The 16,894-nt window shown below is 47.6% G+C and overlaps 1 protein-coding gene across 1 annotated transcript in view; it reads right to left on the bottom strand.

The window, feature by feature from the left end:
* The window catches only part of TLCD3B (TLC domain containing 3B), a 143,898-nt gene that overhangs the window by 52,910 nt on the left and 74,094 nt on the right, over positions 1 to 16,894 (bottom strand). Inside the window, exon 3 of the mRNA XM_078650538.1 lies at positions 296 to 509. Coding sequence (XP_078506664.1) covers positions 296 to 509 — 214 coding nt within the window. The remainder of the gene's footprint in view (positions 1 to 295; positions 510 to 16,894) is intronic.

Below are 16,894 nucleotides of genomic sequence, written 5' to 3'. Positions count from 1 at the left end.
CCAAGAATGTTATGTTCCAGAACTTATTAAGATGCTATCCGTTTAAACAAGGTCTAGCACACATACACACACGCTACACAAACAGAGAGCATATGTCTGCTTAAGTTGTACTTACCAGGCCTCAGCACCTCCACAGAGAGCCTCACTTACAATGGATGACCCACATGCCAAAATCTGGTTTGGCACTCCATGGAAGCCTCGGGCTGTTCTATGGGAGGACATCACATTATAATAACACACACACACACTCACTCAAGACTCATATTTTTACTCTGTTATGCCAGGATACACTTACAACAGACATGGGGAAGCAGACGGCCACCATGAAGACATGGTGGAGCACCATGAGGAACTCCTTCTTCAAGTAGCACTTGGCGAGGGTCAGTGTGCCTTGGGAACCCTCATGTTCCTTCACCCGGTACTTGTGCCAGTGGCAAAGGAACATTGCGTAGATGTCGTAGATGAAGTATGGTACAGCAAACCGCGTGTAGGTGGCCGCCAGCCAGTGCCTGTGAGGAGACAAGATGAAAGGCAGAATTAGCATTTATTTGCAGTTGTGCCAACCTCAGATGTTTCCACGTTTCATAATGAATTACACTGATTAATGCTTTGGAGGTTCTGGAAATCTCTGAATTGTGATTTAAAAACTCATCCTAAAAGGAAAAGATGCACAGCCTGCAGGACATATTTTAGTATTTATATGTCAGTTTAGGTTTTGAAAAATTGCATTTCCTAATTTCTAGATAGAAGTCTACTGGTAGTTATCAATAATTCTCAAGATGTTTCACGCAAAAGATAGAACTAGTAAGTACCACCACCCTATCCACAACGACCCAAACAGTTCAGTGAAAGCTATTCCACTTTTCTTTAGCACAACTTTCCTGTACTGCAAAAAGTGGTTATCTGGCAGAACACTCAGCTCCCGCTGCTGCTGCTTTGGCACTTCAATGTCTGGAAGAAAGGAGCACGGACCGCATCTCTGCACGTTCAATTCTTTTTTCTTTCCTTTAAGGTAAGTCAGCCATTATGCGTTTCAACCGCGTAGAGCCTTGATCACATGGTTCGCTTATATAAATATATATATATATATATATATATATATATATATATATATATAGATATACATACATATATACATACATATATATATTATATAGTTTGCTTCCCCATATACACTTGTCTTCACGATATTTGTGTCCTTGATGCACAAGTTACTTACCTTCGGTAACGATACATCTGTAAGAAACATTAGTTCGTTAGATTCCTTACCTTAGAATATCCTCAGGCATCAGGCTGGTTCCGGAAAGATTTTTCGTCAGCAGTACCCATGCGCTTTGGTAGGTGTCGTCTGCGGCTCCGCGTTTGTCGTCGGCGTCGTGATCGCCAGGATGACGTTGTTGGAGTACTTATACGCTGCCCTCACGCACTGACGTCAGATCTGTACATAGCTTTCCGTGCCAGGAACGCAGAGGCATGCAAGAAACCGAAACTGGTGCCATGAAACTAGGGCCCTGAAAGGGATGACCTTAACCCTAGATATCGGTTCGCAGAACGGGGAGGACGGGTGAGGCGGATAGGAATCTAACTAACTAATGTTTCTTACAGATATATCGTTACCGAAGGTAAGTAACTTGTGCATCTGAAAGAAACACGTTAGTTAGATTCCTTACCTTAGAATAGATACTCCAGCAATACCAACCCCCGTGGTCACACCAGGAAGTCCTGGAGAACGGAACGGCCAAAGAAGCTGTCTCTCCGGACTTGGCTGTCCAGGCAGTAATGCTTGGCAAACGTGTGCAGCGAAGCCCACGCAGCTGCCAGACAAATGTCCTGCCAAGGGACTCCCCGTCCCAAGGCAGTAGTAGTTGCTGTGGCCCGAGTGGAATTGGCTCGCAGCCCCACAGGAGGATCCTTTTTAGCTGAGGAATAACAGGCCTTAATGCGCAAAACGACCCACCGAGAGATGGTTCCCTTATGCACTGCCCGCCCCTTCTTAGCACCAACATAGCCAACGGAGAGTTGGTTGTCCACCCGGAACTGTGTAGTGCGATCCAGATAAAAGGAAAGCACACGTTTTGGGTCCAGAAGGTGAAGCCTCTCTTCCTCTTTCGAGGGATGCGGAGGCGGAAAGAAGGTGTACAAGGTAATGGACGGTTCGATGTGAAAGGCAGTAACCACCTTAGGAAGAAAAGAAGGACGAGTCCTCAGAACAACCTTATCTGGATGGACCGAAAGGAAAGGAGGCTTAGTGGAAAGAGTCTGGAGCACACTCACTCTTCTGGCAGAGGTGATGGCAACCAGGAAAGCAGTCTTTAGAGTCAGAAGACAAAGCGGGCAGTTATGAAGTGGCTCATAGGGAGCACACATCAGATAGGTCAACACCAGGTTCAAGTCCCACTAAGGCATTACAAAGGGAACAGGAGGACACATGTGAGTAATGCCTTTCAAGAATATATGTACAACAGGGGACTTGAAAAGAGAAGGCCGATCAGGAAGCCTCAAGAAGGCTGAAACAGCTGAAAGATATCCCTTGATGGTGCCCAGAGCAGAGCCCTGCTGGGCCAGGGAAAGAAGAAAGAGGAGAACCTCAGAAAGAGGGGCGGAAAGGGGATCCACAGCCTTTGCTGTGCACCATGCCACAAATTTGTTCCACCTGCAGGCGTATACCGTTTTTGTGGAGGAACGCCTGTCTGCCAGAATGACATCACAGACTTCAGGAGGCAAGTCTAATGGCATCAACTGCTGCCGCTCAATCTCCACGGATGGAGTTGGAGGCTGGAGAGGTTCGGGTGGAGGACCGTCCCCTGCTGCTGCGACAGAAGGTCCTCCTGAAGAGGTAGTCAAATCGGGGGATCGATTGACAGACTAAGTAGCTCGGGATACCAGTATCTTTGTGCCCAATCCGAAGCCACAAGGATGACTTGCGCCCGGTCGCGCCTGATCTTCTTCAGCACTCTGGGCAGAAGTGGTATAGGCGGAAAGGCGTATAACAGACCACAACTCCACTCGCGATGAAAAGTGTCTCTGAGCGAGTGCCGCCTTGGAAATTCCAACGCGCAGAACTGATGGCATTGTACATTCTCTTCGGTGGCGAATAGATCTAACCAAGGCTCTCCCCACTGCTGAAAGAGACCTTGCGCCACGTCCGAGTTCAGACGCCACTCGTGATCCATCATGCACCCAAGCTGAGTTCGTCCACCGTGGCGTTCAGAGAGCCCGCCAGGTGTTGAACCACCAGGTTGATGCCCTGATGTTCCAGCCATGTCCAGAGGCGCAGAGCCTCCTGACAAAGGGTCCACGACCCCACCCCGCCCTCTTTGTTGCAATACCACATGGCGGTGGTGTTGTCCGTGAACACCTGCACTATACTTCCCCGGACAGAGGGAAGGAATGCCTTTAGTGCAAGTCGGATCGTCCGCAGCTCCAGAAGGTTGCTATGGAGCCGGGACTCTGCCGGAGACCAGAGGTCTCTGATCTCCCCTCTCCCATGTGGCCCCCCCCATCCCAGGAGGGACGCATCCGTCAGCACCACGTGCTCCGGTTGCGGTAGGGAGAGGGATTTGCCACTGAGCCAATCGCGGTCCGTGAGCCACCACTGCAACTGTCTTGCAGTGCCCTCAGAGATCAGGACGTGGTCGGACAGGTTGCCTTGATGTTGAGCCCACTGGAACTTCAGGTCCCACTGCAGAGCCCGCATCCGCCACCTGGCATGATGTACCAGCAGGATGCAGGAGGCCATCAGACCCAGCAGCCGTAGGGCCATCCTGACCGAGACTCGGGATAAAGGCCGAAAAATCAGAATCAGAGCCTGAATATCCCGAACCCGCTGTTTGGGAGGATAGACCCGAAACTGCGCCAAGTCCAGAACCGCTCCAAAGAAGAGGAGCTTCTGGGAGGGACTCAGATGTGACTTCGGCAAGTAGAAGGAGAACCCCAGCGAATGCAGGAGGTTGGCCGTAGTCTGGAGGTGGGAGACAACTGTTTGGGGAGAGCTCGCCGTCAACAACCAGTCATTGAGATAGGGGAAGACTGGAACCCCTAATCTGCGCAGATGAGCTGCGACCACCACCATCACTTTCATGAACACCCGAGGGGCACTGGTGAGGCCGAAGGGGAGCACGGTAAACTGAAAGGGCTCGTGGCCTACCGTGAACCGCAGGTAACGCCGGTGGGCCGGCAGGCCGGGGATGTGGAAATAGGCGTCCTGCAAGTCCAATGCTACGATCCAGTCTCCAGGGTCTAGGGCAGCCAGAACCTGAGTTAATGTCAGCATCTTGAACTTCTCCTTCCGGAGGAAGACGGTGACGCTCCTGAGGTCCAAGATAGGGCGTATGGCCCTTCTTGGGAGTAAAACCCCATCCCACTTCTGGACCATGAACGCGCTCAATGGCCCCCTTGGCCAAGAGGGCCGTAACTTCCTCCTGCAGAAGTTGCAAGTGATCCCCCGACATGCGGTGGTACTGCGGTGGCATGGCTGGAGGGGTCGCCTCAAAGGGGAGGGAGTAGCCCCTTCAGACGATTTGCAGCACCCACCTATCCGAAGTGATGGTACGCCAGTGGAGCAGGCGATGACGAACTCTGCCTCCCACTGGCATGGAATGGGCCTGAAAGCTCAGACTAGGAAGGCTTTGAGGCAGATGCTGCGGGAGCGGATGTGGACTGACCGGCTCTCTGTCCCCCTGCTCCGCCTCGGCGGAATCCACGTCCACATTGAGGCTGGTTCTGCGGCCTGTGACTGGACGAACGTGTGGGGGAGCCCCTTCCTTGGCCCACGAACGGGGCGAAAAGCAGAAGTTTGCTGGCGCTGGACCAACAGGCCCAAGGACTTGGCCGTAGCCCGGGAGTCCTCAAAGCGTTTCAGCAAGCTATCTGCTTTGTTGCCAAAAGGCGACAGCCATCAAAGGGTATGTCCGTGAGAGTGCTCTGGCACCCCCTGAAAAGTTTGTGGACCTCAGCCAGGCATGACGGCGAATCGCCACAATTGCTCTGCCCAGCGGGTCTGTGGTGTCAAGTCCACAGCGAATGGAATACCGTGCTGCATCTTGCCCCTCAGCAAGAGCCTGGGCGAGCCCTATCCTGGCCTCCTCCGGACACTGGGGCACGTCTGCCACCATATCCCACAGAGATTGGGTGTAACGGTCCAAAAGGCATGCAGTATTAATGGACCGCAACCCAAGACTGAGTGAGGAAAACAGTTTCTTGCCAAACTGTTCCATCCTTTAGGATTCCCGGTCTGGGTGCGGACAGGAAGGCGGTTTGGGATGTGGAGGCCTGGATAACCAGACTCTTAGGGGTGGGGTGTATGGACAGAAAGCAGGGGTCGCCCGGACTGGGCGGTGGCGCCGGGCCACGTTCCGGTCCACAGGAGAGACTGTGGGGGGCTTGGACCAAGTGCCCATCAGAACATCGGTGAGGGCCTCATCATTAAACTGCAGCAGAGGCTCTGAAGAGCTTACTGTCGGTTGAAGCACCTCAGTGAGGCGGTTAGTCCTCACGGCCGCTGCAGGGAGCTCCAGGGGCAAGGCCTTGACCGCCTTGCGCAGCACCACTGCATAAGTAGCACCCTCCTCCGTAGCCACTGAAGTAGGAGTGAAACCACTGTCAGGCAAAGTGTCTAGACCACTTGCCTCCCCCAGCTCATCTGCCCAGTCCTGACTTAACTGGCACTGCTGTGCCAGAGGGTCCTCAGACCCCTCCCAGTCCTCCCCTTCATCCGTGTCCTGGTAAACAGGCAGAACTGACGGAGCCGGGTCATAGACGAAGGATCGGGGCTGAAACCAGGGATGGCGTCGTCCGAGGACGGCACTGGAAGCGGCACCATGGGGGTCGGTGCCAGCGGAGGAGTCGTGAGGTCAACTGGCGTCGACCGGGATCCAGGCCTGGATCCCACGGGGGCCTGCGGCGTCGGGACCGAAGTCGTCGACTCACTAGGACCCCCAGTCGGACCTGCGGGGCCCGGAGGCGCGCCGGCAGGCCTCGATGGCGGGAAGAGAGTCCTCATGGCCACGAGGAAGTCTTGAATCTCGCCCGGATTTGCATGAAGCCCAGGGACTGGAGGGTGTGGGACCGGATGCGACTCCTGTGGCTCCGGCGGAGCCACGTGGGTGGTGCCACCCTAACCCTCGGCCGAGTTGCGCGACCGGCGAGGGGAGTCAGAAGAGCAATGTCGCTTCTTCGACTTCTTCTTGCCATACCTCAACTTACCTCAGTGCGAGGACTTGGATCCGGACGAGCGGTGATGGCTACGGCTCCGCGACCGGTCCCTTGACTTGCTCCTCAACCAGGACCTCGAGCAGCGCGGAGCCGACTGCCGGAGCTCGAGAAGCTTACGGGACAGCTCCCGCCTAGCTTTCCAAGTCAAGGTCCAACAGTCGGGGCACGACTTGTCAACGTGGTCGGCCCCTAAACAGTAGAGATACCAGCGGTGGGGTTCGGTAACCGACATCAGTCTGTGACAGGCGTCACACGGCTTGAAACCGGGCATCTCTGCTGACACCTGGAGTCGAAGTAGGCTTAAAAAAGATAGTCAAAAAGACCAAAAAGTTAGTAAAAAAGTGACTAAGGGGTCTGCTCTTCCCGTAGCTGCGCTTGCTGGCGCGGAAAACAGAACTGACGTCAGCGCCCCTGGGAGGCGTCTAAGTACTCCGACGACGTCATCCTGGCAATCACGAAGCCGACGATGGACGCGGAGCCACAGACGCCGCCTACCGACACGCAGGGGTACTGCTGACAAAAAATCTTTCCGGGTCCAGTCTGACGCCTGGGGATATTCTAAGGTAAGGAATCTAACTAACGTGTTTCTTTCAGATATCTATGACACAATATTTTGCCCACACAATATCTTTTCTTTGATATTTTTGGCAAACACCACCAAAATTGATGTTAGTAAAGGAAGGTGCAAGTCTGGCATAAGTAATATCATGGATTAACACACTATGTGACCCTGGTGGAAGAGGATGGAATGCCCCTGATTACAGCCTGATTTCATTATCGAAAGCTAATTGACGCTATCGTCTTGTGGACCACAGAAGCCTGAAGCTAGAAGTGATGCCATTGACTAGAAGCCCAGGGACGCTTGACAGGGAAAGTAGTTTCAGGCAGTTTTAGTCAGTGGCAAACCTTTCCAAACGTGTCCCCATGCTCTAAACATCGATATCACAATGTGCTGCTTTTTTTTCAATTTTCTGTTCCAGCCTTCACTGCAACATGTTAATTCCACATATATTTCTCTGGGCTAAGTATCCTTCGGATTCTGCACAGGGTTTTGGGGTAGCAGGTGAGTGGCGTTCAGGCAGGTAACCTTACAGGGAACTAGCTGAAATGGAGAACAAAAGCTTGTGGTCAGGGGAAGACCCAAAACCCCTGAATGAGGGAAGAGCTAAAAGCCCATCGCCAAACAAACATGAACATATCCTGGGCACACGTTTACATTCAACAGTTGATACAATGTTGGAAATATGATACAGTCGACATCGGTGGTTTTCTTAAGGGTTGTGATTGTGACTCTTCAGGGCTTAAATTGCATTGAAGCGGTATCGAAGGTCCGGTGACTTCGGCGAGACGAGCAACGGCTGGATCCTGCACATTCAGGCTCCGCACTTTTACGGGCGTACCCGCCCGTTTGATCCTATTTACTGCCTGACGGCCACACCACGGCTGTCTCGACACCCGCACACCGGGTTGGAATTATTATTAGGGTTTTGTAGAGCGCATAGTAACCCGGAAGCATCCCAGCGCTGAGACCAGGACAGTCAAGAGGGTGGATTGTCAGGGACCCTGCCTATAGCAGGGTTGTGGAATGTAGGTCAAAAAAGCTTGGATTTGTGCCAGATTTTTAGGATATCTGTTGAATATATAACAGAATTTCACTTAGCTCTAAAGCATATACATTTATCCTGTGTTGAAATCTTGAATCTGGCAAAAATCTATATACATTTATCCTGTGTTGAAATCTTGAATCTGGCAAAAAATCTGGCCCTCTTGGATTAAGTGGGACTCCCATGGCATATAAGCATCTTCCCGACTAGTGCGTGCACCCGTGGCTGCTCTGACCCAAGTTTCAAAGATAAAGTTGAAGACTGCATGTTTGTTTACACACGAAGGGAGGGTGAGTATACACTTGGGTTGACCACCCACACACTGACAGCTCCCAGCTGATGTTCCAAACCAATAGGTAGATATTATTTGATGGGGCCCCCTTTCACAATTACAGTGGCAACCTGTGGATTGAAGGGGGATGAGTGTCCCACTGCTTCCTGGTATTGTTGGTTTGAGTCACCACCACCATGATCTTCACCAAAGGAAGAAGGACCCTTAAACTCATGAAGACTATCTCCAGCATGAACACGTTTATATGTAAAGGATGCATGAAACCTGTGCCCACCACCTCATGCATGGTTCAATAAATGAATGAACTGTGATGGGAGGCTTGGACTAGCTGTCCAACAACGTATACTAAATAGTGTGAATTATCACTACAATGCACAGCTCCTGCAGTCCTAGATGCCCCCTGAATTATCTTGTGCTCACTAAAGGGATTCCATGTCTTTTTTTATGGTTCATGCTTACTCTGTGGCAGCTGGGGGAGAGGAGGAGGGCTGGTGTCTGGTGAACAGGGATGCGGGCGATGGAAGCTAGACTGCCAGGAGGGTTTCTGTGGAACTCTGTGTATGGACTGAAAGATTTACACCTTTGTCAGCGTGCAACATGCCTCATTTTGGTGAGGACAAGAATGGGAGATATAAACATCTCGGTGCCTTAAGGATCAAGGGCAGTTCAGTAAGAATAAAGGAGGTGTGTGGCTAAATGATGTACGCATTACAAGAGCAACTGAAATGCGAAGAGGGAACTGGTAGAGGAGATGGATGATGTAGTGCTGAGGGTGAAGGATGACAACCTGCAACTATTAAAGCAGAATGTTATGGGGACATTCCAATGTACTGTGTTTTTTTTAACAGACTCGGTATACCAAGAGATAAAAACATTGAGGATATAGATGTATGTGACAAAAACAGGAGATGCGTTATTGGAATACCTCAAATCAAGAAAGTAATGGATAAAATAGGGTGCTAGAAGTTAACCCCACATCTTGCAGTGTGGAAAGGCAATGATGGGTGGGAGCCACAAAAGTTTTCCAAGGTCTTCCAACAAGAATGTTGGGATACTAGAATGGATTTGTTCATAGGACTATGTAAGTGCATGGATTTGTGCCAATAATTCAAAAGGTGAGATGCTGTCAGCAGGGAGTCTCCCCATGCACTAGATTCTCTTTAAAGCTAAAGGTAAGGACTTCTGTGGAAAGTTCACAATAAACCTGAAACTGAAAGGGTGTGAAGGTCTAAACCCAAAACTGACACAGCTGGCACTATGGAGAATGCCCTCCCCAGACTGCTGTCCAGAGCTGGTAGTAATTGACTTCAGGCATCAGGAACGATCTCACTGAGGCTAGCAGTTCTGTGGACCATGTGAAACTAGTTCAGACAAGATGGCAGTTCTGTAGTAGCAGTATGTATTGCCTGTGTTGAAAACAAGGAATTGCCTGTGATCTTGGGGCACATGGATGAAGGCCTACTACAACGCCACTGAGCAGAACCAGTTGTCATGCTGAAATCATGCAGATCTAGAGGGTGTCAGACACCCGGATAGTGGTTTAGCACCAGCTGTACCCGCGTTCGGAGCAGAGACAAACTTGTTGGCTACCAAAGGAGGAGAATCTGAACCTCTGTCGAAGTTCTGGAGATACCAACTTAGGCAAAGATGGTTTTCACAGTGGCTTCAGTAAAAGCTGAAAAGCATTACTGCTTTTTAACACTGAGAGATCACAGGATCCATTTCCAGGGAGATACTGCAGGGACAACCTCCCCTCCATTGACGGAATTACATCTGTCTCCTGAGAAGAGATGTTGAAAATGGTGGACCCTGACGAATCCCTTGGGATTCCTGCTTCTGTTGAGGCCTAGGCTGTCCTTCTCCAGCAGATAAGGATAAATTCGATAATTCCTGGGCTTGTGTGAATATTATTCACAGTTTATTGATAATTTTGCCCTCAAACACAACCTTTAATGGAATTGTTAAGGAGTGGGGCGAGATTTGTGTGGGAGCAGGAACAAATTGAATCATTTGACATGCTAAACACTCAAATTATCAGAACACCTGCGTTACAAGCATTTTGTGATGAAGTGCCTTGCATTGTTACTGTGGATACAAGTGACTGGGCGCTGGTGCTGTACCCCAGTCAGTTGGTGGAAGGGAAAGCGACCTCCACTTCTTTTTCTTCCTGATGGTTATTTGCAGCTGAGAAGGACTACAGCATAAAAGAAAGGGAAGCGCTGGCCTGTGTTTCGGGTGTGCATAATTTTGCCACGTATATATGTGGGGCAGAGAGTTTACTCTGATCAGAGATCACAAGTCAATAGTTTTCCTTTTGAATGATAAGGGGTCAGGGAATGCCAGTCTAGGGTTGATCCAGCTACTTTCCAAGTTGTAGGAGTTCAATTTCAGGATGAAACATAATGCTGCATGGCTGATTTTCTGTCCAGATGCTGTTGGTGCCTGCTTGGGATGGTGACAAGCTTGGTGAAGAAGAAATGGTGATTGGGATGGTGTATGGTGTGTCAGAAAAGATGATTATGAAAAAGATTTGAACTGATTGTGTGGAAAGGGACAATTGTCAAAATATGCTCAGGAAAGTTTTAAGTCAAGGTTGGCCCAGGGAAACTGCGATTGGTAGTGAGTTGAGACCTTATTCAAGGATGAATTAAGTATTTAGGGTGGTTTGATTTTGAGAGGTAATTTTTTGATTTCCCCAAGTTATTTTAGGAGCAGGTTGGTAAGTTTGGCCCATCAAGGTCATGTAGATGAAGAAGTTGAAATACTGATGGCCGGATATTTGGTGAGTAGTTGTGGGGAGTGCATGTTGACGGACAAGTCTCTGCGCACACACAATTTACTGCACAATGTACTGCTCCTGGGAGGTATGGATTTTATTGGTCCAATTTCTTGTTTGGATGAGGGCAAGAGTTTTGTCTTGACAGTGGTTGACTATCACTGTAAGTGGATTTTGTGCAAATTCATGAGAGAACCTAACATAGCAAATGTAATTATCTTTCTTAAGGAGTTGTTTCTTAGTGAGGGGGTGCCAGGGTTCCTGCGTGGGTGTAACTGAGGGTATGATTGGACGAGAGAATAAGTGCATCCGTAGCTGTATGAATGAGTGATTGGCTGGATGAAGGGGTGTGTAGAGTGAACTGGAGGAAGTAGTAATCAGCAGCACTACAGACTGTAATTTGCGCCATAATTCAGTGACCAACAGTGCTTGCTCAGAGCTGCAGCATTCACTCCTAAATACATTTTCACAATTTGTCCCGTCACTCAGTTCAGACACCGTAGATGAATGCAGGGCTTAATTTGAGCCTGTGGTTTCGGGAGATTGGCACCAGCACTTAATTACCAACACTGGCACCTACGGCAGTCTGCCACATGGTGGCGGTGTTTGTTTAATTTAGAGATGAGCACAACAAAGTGGTTTATGAATTTGATATACATTAAAAATGACTAATACCTGTGGACCCGCCCACCATTCTTCAAGCTTTGTGGGCCTGGAATAATCTGAATTGTCACAGCTTTAGGAAGGAGTGTGATGGTTAGTACTTGTGTTGGTGCTGTCAAAGGCAGCACTGGCAGGGGCCATTGGACGTGCAAACTGCAGGGCCCTCCTGACGAGGGGCCTAGTGCTTATTATTTTTACAAACTAAGCACTGGGTGGATGTCAGTTACCAATCTAAAAAGAGGCATTGCTGTTTGTTTCAATGGTACTGTAATGATGCGATGCACCCTATATTGGGTGAAAGGAAATATACACAGTGTCTTCGAAGCCTGTAATGCACTTGCCAGATCATTACAACACCCATAAGAGCCAGGCACTATTTCTGGTTTGTACTAAGTACCTAAAACTAGAGTCTGACTGAAGATGGCCACAAACTTTTTTCAACCAAGAGCATTGACAAAACAAGCATTTGCAATGCAATAGGTCTCACATTTACGAGAGTTTGAGCGACTGGCATTGTAAATGAAAATGCCTTTTATTTATGTATTCTTTTTAAAACAGATAAATAAAAGGCATTGTCATTTACAATGCCAATAGCTTAAACTTTTGTAAATGCGAGACCTATTGTACTGCAAATGCTATAAAAAATTTTTTAAAGCTTTAGGAGAGAGCGTGTCCTGCCTGCTGGCAGGACAAAGCTATTTTAGAAAATAGTGTTTGGAGGCTGTAATTAAAGCCTACAGAGTAACAACACACGTAACAGGGGGTGTCGCCATGGGAGGTTACGAAATGAGACAAGGCGGTACTAAGGAGAGACATTTAAGCCTATTGACCAATGAACAACCACAGTTTACAGTGGACAATGACACAAGCCAGGGAAAAATATGGGCGGAGAGTGGGTGGAGCTTCAACTCCCTAACTGAACACAGCAGCCCTCGCAGAGCAGCGCATGTGCTGCCCAGACTCGACCTAAAAAAGTGGAACTCAATTGAGTGTGTGCAATAGCTTACTTTTATATGTCATGTATGACATTTCCAATAAAGCACTGGCAGCATTATATGGGTTGATAAAGATGGGAATTAACTTATCTTTTGACCCTCTCCTTGTATTGGTTTCATGAGATCTGCAACAAACCTAAATATGTCTCTAGCCATGCTTAAAAATAAATTAATATCATAGCCGTGTTATATTATAATATTTATAAAGAGCTTACTACTGCTATGCGGAGTGCTGAAGCACTTGCCCGCATGGGTAGCATGCTTTGCCGTGTATGGTTTGTGGTTGGAAAGGTACTGTCCTTGTTTTCGTCCTATGTGGGAAGTGTTTCGGTGTCAAGTGTGATGACCATTGAGGTGCAGTTATCGTATTGTGGGATGCAGTGCTTAGTGGTGTGATGGGTGCAAAGGGAAGAGCAACAGACTGGTAGTTTATACTTGGTAGTATATTAGAACTCTTGATTAGCTCTGCAAGGTATTCCTGTATATTACAGTCCACCTTGATAGGTTACCACAGGAGTGTCCATTCGGAAGTATTATGGTAGCAAGAGAGAGGGTTAGAGATGTTCCAGGATAGACTTACTGTGAGTTTCCTTACTTGAGGGTAAGGCGCAGTCATAGTATGTAGTTAGTCAGGATCTGCGGAGGTGGACTATGTTAGAGTCCTCCGATGGCCAGAAGTGAGAAGTATATCTCTTGAGTAGTCTTTCTGTGCCTACACGGATGACAGGCAGGCTGCTTAGGCTCTGTGGACAGATAATGGTGTTATTGGATTGTAGCTGAAGCTTGTAGTGGACTTACCAGGATTTGGCATGAGTGTGCCACGTGACAAAGTGTATCATTCTGCAGCCAGCATTGGTTTGCACTCAGCTGCAGGACAGCTGAGTGCTGAAGTATTAATCAAGCACAAGATCGGAATCTGGGACCGTCTGATCTCAGCCTAGGATAGGCAGCAGACATTTTTCTAGGGCACTGATCTGTCTAATTGGCTGACAGTGCCATGCTTTTGGTGGCGTTCATATCTAGTGACTGTAATGGAGTTATAGAGTTGTAGTTTTCACATTTAGCAAGACCAAGCCTTTGGCTGGGATGTATGACGTTACAACGCATGCTTTTACCACGCATGCTGTTACTACGCAGTTTTTACAACGCATACCATTACAGCGCATAGCGCTTTGGGGTGCTGGATAGTGAATAGTTTACTTTACTATTCCAACTCCAGTTCCCGTGGACACTAGGGAAGGTGTTGGATAGTAAATTAAATCTATTCCCTATCCTAGAGCGCCCCCCAGCGTAATGCGTTGTAATGGTTTTCGTTGTAAAACCTGCCTTGTAATAGCACTGCGTGGTAAAAGTTGCGTTGTAAAGGATGTTTCCCCTTTGGCTGTGGCCATCTCCCTCTAGACCTAAGCGGGAGAGCACCTGGATGTGGTTATTCAATTCCACCCTGTCAATTGGTTCAATCTCAGGTACAGTTTCGGGTATTCTGTTCTCAGTTCAACTGACCTCTCTGCATACCTGTGCATTAGTTTCTTTAACGTACGGATTTTTCATCTGAAGTCCACTCAATTGAGCTACTTACTGTAAGTCCACTCTACCATTTTTTTATGCTTTCCTTTCTAAGGTTGCTACTGCCTCATGCAGGACACCGTCCTGATGATGACCCCTCTGTAATTACCATTGGTGGTTGAAACATCGACGTTTGCCACCTTTTGGTGACCTTCAATCTACGTAAAACATTGTGCATCTAGTAAATCTTGAAATCAATGTTATCGTGGACTACTCAACAGCCACCGTTTTGTTTTTAATGCTTTTTCATCACATTGGTTTTAAACACTTGTTTGTCACATAAGCGCTTTGCCTTCACTTTTTTTTGACATGTATCACTTTTATTCTATCATTCTAGAGTCAACCTTTCATGTATATACAAGACTTGAATTCTGATATATTGTTGACATTCAATATAATTGTAATGATTTCACCTCATTTATTTATTTATTTTTAAATTTCCAATACTTTTTATTGAGGTATTTACGAGGTACAGTTACAGGAGTAGAGTCACTGTCCCCTAGAGGGGAGGAAGCAAAGTATTCAGAACAGTTATGTTTGCCGGTGGGGTTACAACGGCTTGTGGAGCCTGCGTCAAAACATTCGTATGCTTATATGTCGTTTTATAGACTGTTGTTTAGGTTAGTCGTTCTGGTTCGTAGCAACTTGTAGAGGTGTGAATGCATGTTGTCCAATATGTTGTTTAACATTTTTGATTTCTGTGATTTATCCAGAACTTTAGTATTTTGGATGTAACTTTGTTCTTCTTCCATAGATGATCCACTTTTGTCTTTTCCGAAGGATACATTGGTTCATGTTCACATGTAAGCCCAGGTTCATTGGGTCATTTGTGTGAACGTGTCAAGCATCTAAAATCTGGCCTTAATCGCTACAAGATATTTTAAATTGGATTCTGATTCATGGTGTGGACCTCACTTTAGTGCCGGTTATGTTGAGCGTCTGGTTATAGGCATGGGCTCAGCAGCCAGGTATGTAAAGGGTAACTTAGCATTAAACAAAAATCCTAAATAAATGAAGCAGTGCTGGAGGCGAGCAAACATTTTCAGCATTTGATCTGTACACCATACAATTGGGCCTGGTGGTGGTAATCTGAATTATTTTGTGGTGTGGTGTCTCCGTTTTTTAATTCGCGGAAGTCTACATGGAAGCACTTCCTACGGTAGCTGTTATTTACGACCCACTTGAAACCACAAAACGGTGTCAGCAAGCACTTATCTAAAACTAATTATGAGGATTATAATTAGTCGAAGACTTTTCCTCCCATCCAAAGGCCCCGACCTTGCCAGACATTCCCCTACTGTGGTCGCTAGGCTACTCTGCGCCGAGGCACGGGTGGAAAGACGCCAGATCTGATAATTAGATAATTCAATTATTGCAGATCTTTCGTGCTCTCCTCCAGGGATCAGGCCTTCTCCCCCTGAGGAAGGAAGATCCTGTAATTTCCGCCCCATCTGCTTCCTCTGAGGGCTCTGCCTAGAAACCGAGCCTCGACACGCAGACGCGGGCAGCAGAGGTGAGGTGGAGGGGGTACAGGCAGCAGGTGGAATGATGAACTACCTCTGGGTCGAAGTACTGCGGTAGCAGGGGGCGCCACGGAGCAGGATGAGCGAACTTAAGCCGTGCCCCGGAACTAAAATGAAATGTAGACCTGTGAGCCGGGATTGGCAGAACCGTGTGAAGGGCTCCTCCCTGCGCTAGCAGGATAGTGTGACGCCAGGATTTAGAGCTGTGCCTGAAGAACACCACTGGATTTAAAGGGGTGCTACGAGCTGTTGTTGTTGTTGTTTATTGATTGATTAATTAAAATCTTTGCAAAAGGATAAATACGCCATTATGCACATTTGAATTACAATACATCACTAACATTGCATTTTAAATAGCGGTGAGTCTTTAAAATTACATACACTCATTATTAAAACTATTTAAATAAAAGAAGTTCATATGTTTAAGAGTTAACGGAGATTATAATCATTATAATGATCAATGTTATACTGTTCTAATTTTTCGAATTTAGCTACGAGCTACACTTAAGCTGTCTACAGATCTCAGGTTTACCAGTCCCATGAGTGACTATCTCATCCCAACCAGTTTTTACCCTTTGCATTATGGGAGCTATAGTCTTCATTTGTAAAACGGGATCAGCAGAACTACAAATCCCAGAATATAAGGGGGAACCTGGAGTAGGTGAGCTACTCATGCATGGAATTGGGAAACTTGAGAGAATCATGTTCAATGGGCACTTTGTCAAGGGGTTGACTTTTTCATGTTAATCAAGGCTTTTGAGACAAGCGCACTTTTATACATGCTGGGAATTGTAGTTTCACATTTCCTTATATAAGAATAGGATCGCAAGTCAGGAGGGCCCTCTTAAGGATTTTGGGGTCCTGGTGGCACTGTTCGGAACAGCTTTGCATTTATGATACAATTTCAGCTCTTTCATGGCGCACTCGTCCAAATTCTAAAGTTGTTGCATCTAATATTCAGGGATAGTAACTCACATTAAAAATAAACTAAATGCAAACAGTATTTAAAACAATCTGTTAATTATTCAGGGTCATCAGGGCAAAACTCGCTACAGAACAAAGCTGGCTCCATCAGGGGGACCCCTGAAAGGCAGGGGGCCTGGACGAGAGCCCACTTTGCCCAAGCCTTAAAACGTCTCTGTAGGTCTGAGCAAGCTAGGGCTGTAAACCAAGAATGGCAGAAAGTCACCCGCATGATATGAGGTCAGCTGACAGCTATGGGGATACAATGACAAAATAGTATGTGGGTCTAAAAAACTCTG

This window comes from Lissotriton helveticus, chromosome 7, assembly GCF_964261635.1.
Source record: "Lissotriton helveticus chromosome 7, aLisHel1.1, whole genome shotgun sequence".
NCBI classification, from domain to species: domain Eukaryota; kingdom Metazoa; phylum Chordata; class Amphibia; order Caudata; family Salamandridae; genus Lissotriton; species Lissotriton helveticus.
Note: the sequence above shows the minus strand (reverse complement) of the source record. Positions and strands in the feature narration are given on the sequence as shown.